Genomic DNA, 16,532 nt, shown 5'->3' on the forward strand with positions numbered 1-16,532 from the left:
CGAAGACAGATGCTCATGCAGAAAGGAATAGGAATAGGAGAAGGGAGGCGCCGCATTAAACATTTGGTTTAATGCAGTTTTATTAAAACCGGCAGGGTTTGGTTTTTTTTCCAGCGGCAAGAACAACGATGGAAATCTATTTATCACGAAATTAGTTAAAATAACACAGCTACCCTATACCCTATTTTTTTAAACAAACTGCATTATTCAAAAGAATTACAGAGGACCACTGTCTCGTCTGCCAGACCTCTTGGGGCCATTGTAAGTGTCCCCTCTCTGGACAGCTTGGATGATGCGTGCCCAGGATTTTTTTGGTCTCAAGGAATAAATTACACTGTGAGACTCCCCAGCTGGCAGCAGCACGCGGCACAGAGGCTGTGATTTGAACAGACTCGGTGGGCATCTGCGTGGGCCGGCCCTCTCTTCCGACACACCCTCTGTGGTAACCTGACAATCACAGCTGGTTGAGCATGCTCCTACCCACTCGCCTGACAAAAAATATATATAGATATATAAAATATCAAATGAAAGACAGGGGAAAAAAAGAAAAGGGAGACATTTGAAATGGTGTGTCTTGAGATGTACATGCATATAAAATATGCACGGAGACCAAACATGCAGCGTCAGGAAGAGCAGGTGTACTTACCTTCGCACCTCTGTCACCTTTGACAGAGATTACTTTGCCCTGCAAATAATCAATCGATAAGGATCAATTATTCTCGAGGCGGGGCAGAAGAAGCAGGTGAGATAATAGCTGGAAGGCATGCGACCTGAATCAAATTAAATGTGTATCACAGTATATCTACAGAAACGAATGATGTTCTGAATAAAAATCAGTCAAGCTAGCTATTATCTCTCCATTAAAAAGGAAGAAATAAAACAAAATCAAGCTTGTAAAATGTGCACGCTTTCATACAATTTCTCCTTTTTCCGCTCTGATTCCCGGCGCTCCGACGGCGCCCTTAGGGCCGGTGTCACCCTAAAAAAAAAAAACGTGAGTTCGCAAAAATGAAAAAAAAAACACACACTCTGGAGTGAAAAACTGTAACGCACAAACTAGAAACTTAATAAAAGCAATCGTAGATGACCTTTCCACCCTTAGGACCTGCGACACCGGGCGCACCCATCGCTCCCTGTGAGAAAATGAAAACACAGAAGTCTTTTTCGAAAAGCCATTCAAGAAAAGGATTCCCGCTCATCTGTGAAAACAATGGACAGGGATGAAGTCTTTACCGTATCTCCTGCAGGGCAGGAACAGTTCACTTGAGGGCCTCGTTGTTGCTCCACGGTCTTCGGTGTCGGAGCGGGGATTTCCACAGGCGGGGCCTCCGTAACGACCTTCTTGGGGCACTGAAAATGATCAAATGTTTGCTAACCGTCGTGGTCAAACGGAAAAAGGATGACGCAACAGCGGTGCCGAGGCTATGTGATGAGCATTAGACCAGTGGTTCTCAAATGGGGGGTACACGAAGGCACTCTAGGGGGGTACGTGAGATTTAAAAATATATATTTAAAATGAGCATCCATCCAAAAAATCCTTTGAATATAGTTATTTAATAAATATTCAATACAATATAAGTGTAAGTTCATGAACTGTATTGTGTATATATATATATATATATATATAGACCACCACAAATATGGTTTTCGGGTGACGTCACGAAACGCGCAGCGGCCATTTTGGAAGTCGTCATTGTATCTAAAAGAGCCGATTGCTTTTTAAAGTTTAAATAGTTTTTTTTAAATGTGCTAACTCACTTTCTTGCCAGGAGTTCGGTGAAGCCTCCATCTTGTGCTCGTTAAAATGAACGTAGGAGTGAAAAATAGCTAATAATGCTTTCTACAACGTTTCTACAACAAGGACTATTTAAATGTTCGTGCCGGAAAGCTAATTTACCTTAAAAACAAATGATCCGCCGAGTTACACAAGTCTCTTTTACCAGTTTAAGTCTTCGGGGAAAGTATTTTGTCTTGGATTAGCATGAAACTCATTTTACTGCAGTCATTAGCTTAGCTTAACATAAAGACTGAAACCAGTCGTGGTATTTTGTTGCTGTGTCAGCTACAGAAGGAACAAAAGAAGCCAGAAACTGAAAAAGGCCTCTCAATATATCCGTTTGTATTCAAGCTGAGAATCTAAATTAGAAACTAGCTTGACTTAAAGACATACAAGGCAGCGCCCTTTTGCTAAAGCTATACTCACAGGTCCATTGGGTATGTCACAGCAGGTTTCCAGCTCCGCATGCTTGGAATCGCAGTACACCATCATCCTCTGGAGGTCAAACTGCGCGGGAAAAAACAAGACAGACAACTGATGAACATATCGACGTGGAGGATCATTGGGACATTTAAAAAAAAATCTTATTACGATCTCTCGCGAAAAACGCTTAATTTCACGACTCACATCGATTGGCACGCTATCGTACAGTCGCTTCCCGATCACCGTCTTCCCCTGGATGTCGATGTCCTCCCGGTCTCCGATGGGCAGAGTCTGGATGTGCTTGCAGTCCAGGTACAGAGACACGGACTTGGCCTCCACGCTGAGGGCGATCTTGTGCCAGTTGCGGTCAAACAGGTTGTCGACTTCGGGGTTCTTGAACACGGCTCGGACGGCGTCTTTCGTCAGGCCGACGGCGTTGTACTCCACCCCCTTGTTCTCGCCGTCCAATCGGATGGACACCTGAGGAGACAGGAGGCGGGGTTAAAAGAAAGACGAGGTCATTTGTAGCGGTTTTAATTACAATTCTGAGGTACTTTACTTGATGATTATATGTATTATTATGCCTTAAGATGAGACCTTAGTCTGTCAACTACATATTGGGAAAAATGGGTTATATATACGTAACACCTAATAGACCTGATTTTATTTTCATAAATCGATGAATGTACAATAGAGAATAGATCACTCCCATATTTTAGTTTTTTGTTTCGTTCTGTCTCTTTTTGATGTTGTTTATCCTATGTTCAACACTTCTTGCTCTAAATATGTATAACTAAAATGAGCATCATCTAAAAATCTGCACATGCAATTTCAATTGTCTGAAAGACATCTGTAAATGTCTAATTGATGCCTACTATCAATAAATGAAATAATGACAAAATAAAAAAAAATAAATAAAGATAAGGCCTTAGTGATACACAAGCTTCCCAGCAGCATATTAAGTATATAAAATGAGCCTTTACCGGATGCAATAATTATAATCCCCTTGTAATATATCTCTCTATAATGAGTACTTTAACTTTTGGTACTTTAAGTATGTTTTGATGCCAACACTTTTGTACTCTAAATTATGAAAGTAAATAACCAAGGCACGACATTTAGAAATGCTTTTTTCCTCTCTAACGTGAAGAAAATAGTATTACATATAGTTCAACAATGTGTCAGGAGCGTGTTTAACAGAAGTAAAGATAATATTTTCACGTTTTATCAAGGTGGATATTTTAAGAAGGTTCTGAATGAGTGCAGAAACAGACACGTTTATTCCCGTTTACGTTCGGCTGACCCACCTGCGGGATTCCATATTTGTCATAAACCTGCCAGAGGTACCAATCTTCGCGTTTTGAGGTCTTCCTGAATTTGAACGTCGTCACGAAGGCGTATTCGTCTGGCAACCCTTGAGGAAACACATCCCTGCAGAACAAAAAAAGCACATTGTTATAAGCATGTATAAACGGTGCATTATTTTACTTGGAGTGAACAAACTCATAATGTTTCACCTACTAACCACTTTCTCTCTATACTGTATATATATATATACGCTGTTCCTTCTCTCCTAAGCAGAGGGACGTGCCATTATTCTTTAACATCCACTCTTTTGAGCTGATACATCTGTCAATATTTCATGACTTCTGAGGTGAATTTCAACATTTTATCTTTACATATATCCAGAAGACACCGTACATCTCCTTTGCAGTGAAACAGGGTCGTCAAACTCACTCCGTTTGCTGTACGATGGGCATGGCGCCGAGGCGAACGTAGGAACTTTGGCCTTCGTCCTCTCTGGCTCCCAGAATATCTCTCACGTGGAAGTGCTCCATCAGGTCGAACCCTGCAGCAACACAGAAGAAACAGCCCACCCCCCCTGGTTGGACTCACGACACACACACACACAAATAAATAGGCACACGGGGCTCGTAAGTGTTGAGGTTGAGTTACGGCTTTTGTCAGATTTCTTGGGTACTGGGGGGGGGGGGGGGGGGGGTTAATTGGGTCTGTTCCACCACGCCCTGCAGCCGCTGTGTTTGTGACTATTCTGGAGATTAAAATCACTGAATGACTGGAAAATAGAGCCCATTTCGCTGGCAATGCAACATTTCTTTGATTTGCTGCCAGCATTTCTGTTAAGGTCCACATATTAGTGTGTGTGTGTGTGTGCGTGTGTGTGCATGTGTGTGTGACCCTGCAGCATGTGAGTTGAAGTGGTGTGACCACAGGTCATATTTAGGTGGTTTTTTGGAAAGGACACTCCCTTGTACAACAAACAAGCGCCGTCGCTATGGCAACGCCAGCGGTTGGGGACGGTAGCTGGTACGGCACTAACGCTGCCAGCATGTCCGGCAGATCTCTCTCCCCTGAAAGCCGGGTGGTTGCGTTGCTGTGCGTTGTGCCCGTTAGATGAGGAACACCTGCACGGCCTCGGCTATGAAACTAAAAAAATCCGTGAAAAGTAATGTGTTTTTTTTTATCAGAATATTAACGCCATCTTCCCAAAAGAGAGGAAACGGGGAACATTAAGGTGGTAATGTGAGAGTCTGGCAAAAGCTTAGCCACATAGGCTGCCCCTGGGACATTAGCAACAGAGTAAAGAAAAACCAGAGCCATCATAACAGACCAAGTAACTGAATGGGTCAGTCATCTCCGTCACAACCTCAGGGACATTTTTCATACACCTTCATTCACTTTTAGATGCCATTTAATTCGTCTGCACCCTTTAACAGCTTCCACATGTGGTCAGCAGACGGTGCCGTCTGTCTGCTATTGTCTCAAACACACGACAAAACCTGTTTCCCCATTTTAGTTTGTCGAGATTAAAAGATGAAAGGCGAATTTTGCCTTTTTTTTAATTTGTGTTTCTTGCCAAATAAAAGTGCAGTTACTTTTATTTCTATTTCGTGTTCTTTCATGTCGTCGGCACCTTCGTTGGTCTAGCGTTATCTACGACTCTAACGGTTCCTGCGTTTAAAACTGATGGGACACACTTACACTTGTAAAAACACAGCATGTCAAGCTAGATACATGCAGCGAAAACCACATCTGATAGAAAACCTGGTGTGGAAGGGCTTGAGCAGAAGTCTAACATTTGACCAGTGGTAATAATCTAACGAGTGAGAAGGCCAAGCGACTCGGTTCCTCGGTGACGCCACACTGAGGGACGTGTCGCTGCTCATCAGTACTCGCTGAAGGGTTTCGCTTGAGGGAGCCGTGCAGCTGCGAGGCCTCGAAGACCCTCGCTGTCGCCGCCGCGCTTGCGTCGTGCACGTTCATTTCGCTCACCGAAGCCGTTTTTTCTGTGGCCCGTCACGGCGGGCCAATCTGAGCGCAGAGCTGTAATTTGGACTGGCAAGCGGATAGCGTATAATCAGGCCAAAGAAGTTATTTTGGACGGCCCCAAAATGCGGGGAAAATCCAGATGAGTTCACTGCCCGGGAAAACACGGCGTTCTTTTTTTTCTTTTTTTGATCGGAGCAGATGGCGCCGGTTTTTGTGCAGCAGATAGCGAGCGAGCGGCCTCTCTCGTGTGTGTGTGTGTGTGTGTGTGTGTGTGTGTGTGTGTGTGCTCGGTACCCCCCCCCCCCGAGGGGTTCAGACTATACACATGCCCGTGATAAATACAAGTCTGACTCCAACTGCAGGTGTCTTGGCTGTCAAATCGTAAAAATCGGCGGCTAAAAAAAAAGAAGGTCTTTCTCTCTGCAGCAGCGTCGAGGACACGTGACGGGTAATTATAAAGTGGGAGCCCACGGCTGCTTAGAGATACTCTTGTTCTTCTCTGTACGGAGAGAAAATTCTCCATGTGCGTACACCCAAAATTTGAGAAAAGAGCACTTTCAAGTGAGGTCAGTTCCAGAAAAAAACCTGCACGTCTTTGTCACGTCAGGGAGCTTCAGACTGATAACGGCGGCCGAGGCCCGATGCAGGTTCGATGCGATTACGACACAACTGGGAAAGAATGTAAATAATCCTTCTTATAGTTTGTCTCACTGTACATCAAATTAAACAATTTTTTTTTTTTTTGCTGGGGACCTGCTGTGGCCTCTTAATGTTCTCCTGGTGTGGACATAGAAGCTCCGAGGCAGCATCAATCAGTGTAGTGTACATTATATTCATGCGTTTGGTTATGAGAAACTATTTGCTCATCTCATGTTCCAACGGAAACAAGACTCGGGGGATCGGAGAGACAAACAAAAACACAGCCCCGAATGATTTATTCCAATTAGAGGGCTTAGACAGCACAGCTGACAAAGTGCTACATCTGTGTAAGGAGACAGTGTGTGTGTGTCTGTGTTTTTGTGTGTGTGATTTATCCAAAGTTCTAATTCCTTGTGCAGTTTTAGAGGAAAATCCCTAATTAGCATAATTAGCACTTGCCCAACGGCCATCATCTGATGAAATGTTCTCTGCCAAAATCCCACACGATTAGCTGTTCTTTGAACTTTCACCAACAAAGTAGAGACAACTTTTTTATAGAATTTGAATGTATTATGTGATGTCAAGCTTGAAGCAACATGACTCTGCTTCAGAATGGAAAAGCAGTGATATACTTGTAATATACTTATATATATATATATATATATATATATATATATATATATATATATATATATATATATATATATATGCTTCTTGATACGTTATACCATTGTATACAAATATTTTACAATATATGATACAATATAATAGATGTACAGCAATGCACAAGATTGACACAATACAATACAAAGACACTTCCTTATCTTGCCAAATTCTCTTTTCTTTTGTTATTCTTCCGTTATTCTTTTTGGCTCAGTGATTGGTACAGCAGGCTTATTGCAAAAAAAATGACATCCGTGTGGAGTTTGCATATTATGTCTAACTGGATTTCCTCCAAGAGCTCTTGTTTCCTCCCTCAAAATGAATGCATTCATGTTAGATGAATTAGAAATACTTGTTTTTTGGTTGTAAGCCCTGTGATGGGCAGGTGACTGTACCCGGCCTCTCATCCAGTGCATGCTGGGATAGGGTCCAACCCCAAATAACTGAACACTGGCACAAAAGAGTCAAAATGTCAGTAATTTGTGATTTAAAAACCTCAAATCGGTTTTCACAGAGTATCAGGTGAATGCCAGAGTGAAACTTTTTCTAAAACGCAGCTTTCATCTTTCTTTTCCATGAAGTTCAGTAGAGCAGGAGTCAAAGACAGACATGCCGGTGCATCTGTTTTCTCTCTCAGAGTGATGGATGTGGGTGGGAGACGCAGACAGGAACTCAGATCCCCCAAAAGACGCTCTTTAAAACAACATCCGACCTTTCTGGTGAACACACTACGCACCAGTTCTCAGAAACCATTTTTTTTTTTTTTTGCACGGCAGCTTGGAATTCATGAAATCAAAACATCGAGTGGTGGAGGACGAGTAATGCGCTTCACCCGGTAGAACTACACGCTTCATGTTTCATCACTTTTTAAACTTGATTTTTTTTTTAACAAGATATTTATTTCCGTGTCAATTAGTGAGGGTTTTTCTCAGCAAGAAAGCGAGAAAAAAAAAGCAAATTTTCCCAAAATAGGACAGATTTTCGGCCCAACTTTTCGGTGTGATTGACGAAACAGATCGAGCAAGTTTAAAGGGCCAAGAAATAGATTTTCATAGCATGTGGAAATGGATGGAAGTCAATGGCTGCTGGCAAAAATACATCTAAAACACAGCGGCGTTAGTTTGCAAAATGAGACGTAGTGGGGGGGGGGGGGGGGAATGTGCAATTTTTGCAAGTATATTGAGTTTTGTTATAATGGCAGCTCAAAACGAGACAGAACAATGACCGTTGCAGGAAAGTAGTACTTTTCAGGTCCCGATCAGATGGAAATAGAAGCGTAAACTACATCTTTGCATAGTTCCTCCTCGTGGAACAAAGCTGCATGTGGGGGTGTAAACGCCTTGAAAAACAAAGAGCTTGACTTTGTGGCGGACAAAGTATCGCTAGCGTTACAAAAAAGGCTTGCACACATACCTGGAACCTCGTCAAGACCATAGCTGGTGCTGTTGGGCTTAAACCGATCAGGTTGGACCTTCATGTTCGGACACAAGACATCTGAGGAGAGAGGACGACAGTTCAGTTAGACACGCTGTAAATTAGGATACGATGAACTCCTGGTTGGTTGGGCTAAAAGTCTGTTTTATCGGTGGCCATCTTGTTGGAAAATCTAATAACGTGACAGGAAGCAGGAAACTTTATGAGATGTCAAAAAGGTGTGAATTGTTTCTCTTGTCTGACGTTTAGGGCGTGGAGGGTGTGGTTCTACGAGAGCATGAGGCACCTCCGTGGGCCCAGGAAGCAGTCACAGTTTCATATTTCACATATATTTCAGTCGTGGCGACGACAGTGAGAAAGGAAATACCCTCAGTTGACGTTTTTTTTTTTTTTTTTTTTTTATTGGCAGGAGGGGCATTTTTTTCTATATCTGTGTCAAGATGCCAGCTTCACTGCTAAAGAGCGCATATGCGGTTTGGTTCATTAGATGTAAACATGGGAGAGATTGACATTTTACGAGGGTCAGCTCGTCTAAATTACACAAAAACAACAAGCATATTTTGCCACTTGGCAAGACTTTTTCATCTCCCACTATATTCGAGTCAAAATTACACTCCAATTCTTTTGTTTTATGACCAAATACCTGCACAACAAATGACTTTCCATCAGCCTCAGCTGTACTTTATCTTTAGGGGCTACTAGCCAACTGCTCGCATGCTAACATGCTAAATGGATGAAGGTGAACATGGTAATCATTGCACCTGCCACATGAGCACGGTCACCGAGAGCACGTTAGCATTCACCTTCTAGTATGATCATAGACCCTAAGTCATGTTTGATATGCACGTTTTCATGTCAGAACAATAAACGCACTTTCTATTAACGCCATTGCATTTGAGTGTTGAGACATCTGGGTAAATAAAACCCAAACTAGCTGCTTGTCTTCATACCATATAGGAAGGTGAGAATCATGTGTGTGATCCAACCCTTTACAGCCTGTTCATGTAAGGCTTTTAGTTAAATAGCAGGGATGAAACAGGGGGAAAAATAGTCTGTTTGGAAATAATTTTGATTCGCCCTGCATTAATTTTGACAACAGACAAGGTGAATTAAATAGAACCTCCTCACCAATCCCACGTGGAAAGAAAGATGTTCACATTGTTGATTAGGTACGGCAGCAGGATCCTGTCATTATAGTTTATCACCAATCTGTTCAGAGAAACTTCTCATTAAATTTAATGTAAGCGCCAACATGTCGTCTGTAGTCGTGACCGTCAGCCCCTAAATATTATCTGTGGCCGCCGAAAAATACACTTTCCTAAAGAGATCGAGTACCTGTCAAAACACCCACGATCAAACCCTGCAATTTTCTTAAATCACAGCTATAAAAATCATCCTGTCGGAGCGGCTTTTAACCTCTGAGGTGTTCTTCACGAGCGCAGCTCTGTTGGCATGGCTGGGTTTTTTTCAGTTCCATGCAAATCCCAGACCAAAATCCAAAGCAGCTCATTTTAATTGTGAGCACTTGTTAATAATTCCACAAGTGGCGTTATCTCATTTCGCATTTATTTCTAATTGCAGCTGTAAAGTTTGTCCTTGCGTGTGTCAAATTGAAGGAGCCTTTTTTTCTTTTCTTTCTGCTGTCTTGAAGTCTTTTTACAGTGATAATTGAAGATCTCAGAAAAGGGTGCGTGGTCTTGTTTGTATAAACCAGCAAAGTCTACCAAAGATTACCGTTCTGCGAATGAATGGAAGTGCGTCACTCTTTTTTTTTTAACAGCCGTGCGACTTAGCATGCTAAAGCGGAGCTACTCCCTGCACTTGTGGTCCCAGAGCTATAATTTAGGAATCCGGTCTGTGAGTTTAAATGGAAGCAATGTCAAACCTGCCTTTGGAATTGAATGTCTCAAGACAGATTCGTAAGAAAAAGCTGGAGCATTTCACACCGGACATCCCACCATTTTCTTTTGCAGCCAGGATACTGTTCATTCTTTTTAATTCTCACTATTACCCGTGCTGCCTGTCATCGTTATGCCTGCTGAATTTTTTCAAACACAGGGAGCTCTGATAATAGAGTTCTCCGTCACCGGGGTCATGTAAGGTCAAGTGTGTGAGCCAAACGCGTTGGCGAGCGAGGCCACACGTGCTCTAATGAAATAGTGAAGAACATAATAAGTAAGAGTCCATATTTAAAACCTACGGATTAAAAGGTGAAAACATTCGACGTGGACATTAGAGCGGCTGCCCTGGACCAAATTAAAACATTAGAGCTATAATTTTCCGGGTGGAAATAACTTGAAATGCTCTCTGAGTCAGTTGAGCTGAACCACTGATATATTTAGAGACTCACTTGTGGTGATTTTAGAGATTACAGAAAGAAAACATTGGAACCTTTTTTAGTTCATGTTTTATAACCTACATTATTATTACTGGCAGATTGAAAGAAGCAAAGTCAAAGGTTCACTCTGTGAGATGATATGCCCTTAAAGAAAAATAAAGGCGTTTCAGAGTCTAAATCAACACTTCCTTCAGTGGAATCTCTACTTTTGACTTGTAAAACATGACAATTTAGAGCGAGATTAAAGTGAGGAGTGTAAGTTTGTCTTTGCTTATCTGTGCGCGAAACCATGTAATCATGTCTTTTCCATTTGTTATATTTAGTTTTGTGGCGAAGACTCATGGCATCCTTTTTTCTTTCCAGCCCGGCTAATTTTAGACAGGAATCTTAGTGTTGGAAGGGAAGTATCCATCTTCTCCGTGAAAACATTCACAGACAGATATTTCTCCACTTCTCCTCACAGCTGCCGGACAACATCAAACTCTATTTTTAAACTTATTTTAGCTAATTTCTCTGGCTATGTAAGATACTTTCTAAGCCTGTGTTGAAACTAGTGAAAAGAAACCATTGAGGTTAGCTTAAGACAAGCTTTCCAGTGCTAAACACCTCTGCACCAAAGCAGCAGTTAAATAGGCAGCTAACCCACAGAAATGTCTCGGTTAGAAGAACTGTCATCTTCAAGCCAAAGTTTGCAACCGCCCCCTCACACGCTTTCATCCTCAGAAAGAAGCTATGATAGCACCGTACGCATGTGCCACAGCTCTTTGTGGTTCGGGGTGGGGTCATGTGGTTAGGGTCTCTCCTACATGTAGCGCTTATAGGTTAAAATAAGAGTCCAATTTGATTAAGTGCACGTTCAGGGTGGGGTTTCAAACAGAAGCCATGTGGCACGCAAGCGCGAGGGATGTGTTGGCACTGAGCCCGGTGGCCGACTTACTCTCGCACAGCCTCCTCCTCAGCCTGCCTCTGATCTTGTCAATGGCGTTGAAGTCCGTCACGTGGAAGACGTGGGCACTCTTTGGCTCGGCCGCGATCTCCTCCAGCTCCACCTTCAGCGCCTCCCCGATGCCCACGGCAAACAACCTGATGCCGGCTTTGGCGGCCGCCTTGGAGGGCTCCAGAACATAATCCTGGCTTCGGCCATCCGTGAGGAGGATGGCCACCCTCTGAATGCCTCGGGCCGTCGGCCGGGCTCCGTTGCGCTCGGTGAAGATGTTGGCGGTGGTGTAGCCGATAGCATCCCCGGTCATTGTATTTCCCCCCAGGTAGCGTATGTTGCGGGCAGCTCGTTTCACATCCTCCAGGGTCCCGTGTTTCCCCAGGGTGAACTCGATGGTGGGTCTGTCGCTGTAGCGAACCACGGCGACTCTTGTCTTGTCCGGTGCCACGTCGAAAGACTCGACAATGTTGGCCACCCATTGCCTGATCTTCTCAAAATTCTCCTTTCCAACACTGGAAGATGTATCCAGGATAAACGCCAAGTCGTAGTGGACATTTTTACATCCTGCCATGAGAAAATACAGGAGGAATTAGTCACGTGCAGTCCACATGAGCCTTAGATAATGGAAATATTCAATGTAATCGTTTTACCTGCTCTCTGAGCTTCCACCCTCTCGCCGGAAAGAGTCAACGCCAGGATGACCGAGAGCAAAGTGATCCTGAATCCCATGCGTAATTCCATCTCGGCCTTGGTTTGGTTCTGTTTCCGTTTATCTTATTACCACCATCAAGATGTTCAGCCTGTTGGGGAAACATCAACAATTGACTATTCTTCGAACAGCTACTGCAGTCAGTTATTTTGTAAATGTACAACAGACCTTTCGGATCTTTTTAAAAATCGAAATCCTGTCCGCCAAGCCGTCCCTTGGCGAACAGGTACTTGTGTTCATTTCTCTCCAACAGCGAAACCAAAAGTAGGTGGTGTGCTTCCCGTAGTGCATGGAGATTGCTGTAAAAGAGGCCTCCGACAATGGTGGAAAGCTGATTTTCAGATGGCATTTGCCACTTTATATGTATAAAATAAATCTCTATCTCTTCCCCCCGTATTGTGTAGTATTTCTATTGTTTCAAGACGTGATCTCCATTCTCAAGATGTGAAGCCTCAGACTGAAACACACATTAATCTACAGAAAGCAAGTGAACATCCATCCAGAGAAAACTGGAGTCGCCAGATATTGTTGGAACTTGCTGCTTCTCTCTCTCTATTTCACAAAATCGTAAAAGAGCAGAAGTTAGAAGTGTGCTAACGTTGCACTGGATGATTAAAAAAAACGTTTAAAAATTCACACGGGTGTCTCTTCGAGTGCAGCTTTGATCAACAGGCATGTTGCGATCAGTCGGCCTGGGTTGGATTGATTCATGAGGCTGTTGTGCCTGGGTGGCGCTGACGTAAACCTGTCATATAAACACAGAACTATTCTCTCTATTATTGGACACCAGTGGCCGCGACGCCTGGCTTTGTGACTGAGCGTAGCCATAACACAGAGTCATCTTTGTCTCTTTGCGGGGGGGGGGGGGGGGGGGGGGGGAGTCTGAGATATGCACAACTTGGAAAGCAGTAATACGAGTGCTTTACCATCCTTCACTGCGCTCTCTGACATTTCTATTGAATTAGTCTGTAAATGTATTGGTTTTCCTAAACCTGCAGTCTGTTTTCAAGAATGTGCTTAAAGGACTATTTTGGGCAATTCATTTATTTGCATTATTGTGGAGAAGATTGATACTGCGCTTGTATCCGTTGATTAAATATGAAGCTGGAGCCAGGAGACTGTGAGCATAGCTTAGCATAAATACTGGAAACATCTCTGAACATGTTTTATCCCAGGGAAAATAGCAACAAATTTAGGGACCTTTACGTGTCAGACTATTTCTTGGCCGACAGCCTTTGAAGAAATGTTGGCATAGTGGCCACACCTGGTATTGCAACTTATGCACTCATCACGTGACGCCCAGCGGCCCAAAAAGCCAGTCGCAAACCTCCCAAAACGACTTAATCGCCAAGTCTAGAGAAGTCGTATGATTACATCATCTTATCCCTATTCATGTTTGGGGGAGTCAACAGTGGAAGCTTTTGCAATGGAGAATCATTGAATGCGCCGAGTAAGCAAATGTCCTAATAAATGAAGGCGCCATCAGGCCACCAAAAGTATTATGCTTTTTTTTATGGAGCTAAATCCATGCCAATAGTTTTGTTCGTTTGAAAAAAAGATTTGAACCTGAAAATTCAAGTTTTGGTCTTGAACATTGAAAAATTCAACAATGTATTCGAAATAAAAATAAGTGTATGAAAAGTTTTGTTGGTTTAAATATAATTTAGTTTCAGTTATGTTTTTTTTTTTCAAATAAATATATATTTTTTCATTTTTCAATCTTTTTTTTTACAGTTTCAAATCTTCTTTGTTAAGCTGTCACTCATGATACCACGCCCCTGTAGTTGTAACCACGCCCCCCCCACGCCACATCCCGGCCAAAAGTCTGAACCTGAAAAAAAATGATCTGTAAGTGAAAAAAAGATTCAAAACTGTAAAAAAAAAAAAAGATTGAAAGTTGAAAACATAAAATCTGCTACTGAAAAATGAAAAAATATATTTTATTCGAAAAAAAAAAACATAACTGAATCTAAATTATATTTAAACCAACAAAACTTTTCATACACTTATTTTTTATTTCAAATACATTGTTGAATTTTTCAATGTTCAAGACCAAAACTTGAATTTTCAGGTTCAAATCTTTTTTTCAAACGAACAAAACTATTGGCATGGATTTAGCTCCATAACCCCAAGATCGCATGATCTTCCTGGCGGAGATAACAGTAATGATGATAATAAATATAATAAAATTATTAACAATTGGATATATTATTGAGCTTCAGTGTGTTTAAGTACTGTATAGTTATGAACTGATGCATTTCTCATAGTTTAAAGATAAATACGTTACCACCTTTTGGGGCCCAAAATAAAGTAGAAGTAGTATGTAAGAGTAAAGGAGCAGGTAATTCCAGGAAATGGTCAATTTTTAAACAGCAACCTGTTGACTGAGGCCTTATACCCAAATAGATTGTGCTTTATTCACTGTGGGTAAAGCAAAGTGCTTTTAGCCTCCAGATACAAGTTTCCTTATCTGACACTGAATTGGCCTATTTATGCTGCTTTACTGGTGCTATTAATGATTATAATAGACAAGCCATAGCTGAATCGCTCTAATGGCCCTAATTAGTGAGCATTTAAAATCAGCCCAGTGAGACTTCGATGAAAAAAAAAAAGTATATATATATATATATATATATATATCTCAGCAGCCCAATGAAAGCTGCTGAACATGATTAAGATTCCTGCTCCTAATCCTCCCTCGGCCAACTTTGCACAAGTCTAACATTTTCTAATGTGTCTCCCTTTCATCTCTGATCACATTTAAATACACTGTATGCACTCAGTATTCGAGGTAAAGCTAAAGACAAGCTGGTCCCCCCCCCCCCCCCACCCCCCCTCCTCTGTCAACATCTGAACCTGAGGACAGATTTCTTACAAACTGTAGCAGCAGGTCTGTTTCCCACTTCCTCTCTCAATGGCAGACCTGGGACCTGCAATGTAGATGTCTATAACAGAAGTGTGTCATTCCCAAGAAACAGTGTTGTTTTTTTGTGCACGTGCAACCCAAGAAGGATAGAAGAAGAAAAAAAACTGTTTTAGAGGAAGATAGCAAAGTGACAAATGGATCTATTTTGTTTATTTTTTTTGTCCTCAATTTATTAGTCTTACCCGGCCTGTCACTTGTCCGTCAGCGTCTCCTCGCTCTGCCTCCAGCAGTCGCACCCTGAATCAGCACCGAGGCGGCATCATCGTTATTATCAAGTGATAATAATAATCCCCCAGATATATCTCCAAAAAAAATCAAAATGAGATTACCAATTTAATCCAGGGTGACGGTCCAGTGTACAGCGTTGTTTAAAAAAAAAAAGTGAGGTGAGCTTCAGAAACCTTGTGGATGGGTGGACAGAGAGGGAGGGAACTGTGTGGGGGTAAAAGTGTAGGGTTTCACTTTGGGGGGTGGGGGGTGTGTGTGGGGGGGGGGGGGGGGGGGGGGGGGGGGGGGGGGTGAAATGGCTTCCACTGTTCTCGACTGGGCTCACATAAAAAAAAAAAAAAAAAAAAAAAAAAGGCTGAGAGGCGCAGCCAATTATAGACGCAACTTTCCGGATATTTTTATCCTTTTTATTTTCTCTCCTTCGTGGCTGCACCCATGTGAAAGTGTCGCCCTCAAAGGAAAAATGGCGCTGCCTCTTTGGCGACCGCCGCCCCGAACCGTCGTCATGCCTTCGGCCACATGCGGAGCCGCCCTGGGGCCCGTGGTGGGGCCCTGGGCCCAGCCACACACTTATGGAGCAGGGCTGTATCTAAATTGGGGGAAATGATTATAGAACACTTTGTGCTCGCAAGCTTTGCGTTAAATGTCTGCGCTCGCTCTGACTTCCAGCTCTGTGATCCATATCGCTCGTTTCGTGGTGTTTTGACGAGTTTACAATATATATTATTCAAGCATTAAATATGAAACGTGTATATTCTAATTTTGTTGTTTTGCTTGCTTCAGTAGTTTTACTTTCTAATTTATTTTTCATTTCGCAATATATATCCCAATTTCTTCGAAGAAGATGACACCCTTGAATGTAAGAATGGTCAATTCATTTTTGTTTTTCAAAAAGGATTGTTTATAAAACTATTTTTGAAGTATGAATGAAATGTGTGTGTGTATCAGATAATTAATTCAATATACTTTTTTTTTAATTAATAAAGAATTAATAAAAAGAATTATATATATATTATTTTTACTTTAAAAAAATGTCCCCTTATCAAATTATTATCTATTAAATCAGATAATTCATTAGATATAAGGGAAAAAAATTATAATAATAATATATATATATATAACTTTTATTGTTTTTTTTCCCCTTATATCGAATTAATTATCTGA

The 16,532-nt window shown here is 42.0% G+C and overlaps 1 protein-coding gene across 1 annotated transcript in view; it reads right to left on the reverse strand.

Moving 5' to 3' along the window:
* The window catches only part of col22a1 (collagen, type XXII, alpha 1), a 45,686-nt gene extending 30,281 nt beyond the window's left edge, over positions 1 to 15,405 (reverse strand). Inside the window, exons 1-12 of the mRNA XM_034545619.1 lie at positions 15,323 to 15,405; positions 12,156 to 12,305; positions 11,503 to 12,069; positions 8,207 to 8,287; positions 3,938 to 4,049; positions 3,508 to 3,631; positions 2,405 to 2,680; positions 2,204 to 2,284; positions 1,234 to 1,350; positions 1,089 to 1,133; positions 917 to 979; positions 647 to 685 (exon numbers count right to left, since the gene is read on the reverse strand). Of these exons, the coding sequence (XP_034401510.1) occupies positions 647 to 685; positions 917 to 979; positions 1,089 to 1,133; positions 1,234 to 1,350; positions 2,204 to 2,284; positions 2,405 to 2,680; positions 3,508 to 3,631; positions 3,938 to 4,049; positions 8,207 to 8,287; positions 11,503 to 12,069; positions 12,156 to 12,246 (1,596 nt within the window). The 5' untranslated portion in view covers positions 12,247 to 12,305; positions 15,323 to 15,405. The remainder of the gene's footprint in view (positions 1 to 646; positions 686 to 916; positions 980 to 1,088; positions 1,134 to 1,233; positions 1,351 to 2,203; positions 2,285 to 2,404; positions 2,681 to 3,507; positions 3,632 to 3,937; positions 4,050 to 8,206; positions 8,288 to 11,502; positions 12,070 to 12,155; positions 12,306 to 15,322) is intronic.
* Between the last annotated feature and the right edge of the window lie 1,127 nt (positions 15,406 to 16,532).

Source organism: Cyclopterus lumpus, chromosome 11 (assembly GCF_009769545.1).
Source record: "Cyclopterus lumpus isolate fCycLum1 chromosome 11, fCycLum1.pri, whole genome shotgun sequence".
Taxonomy (NCBI): domain Eukaryota; kingdom Metazoa; phylum Chordata; class Actinopteri; order Perciformes; family Cyclopteridae; genus Cyclopterus; species Cyclopterus lumpus.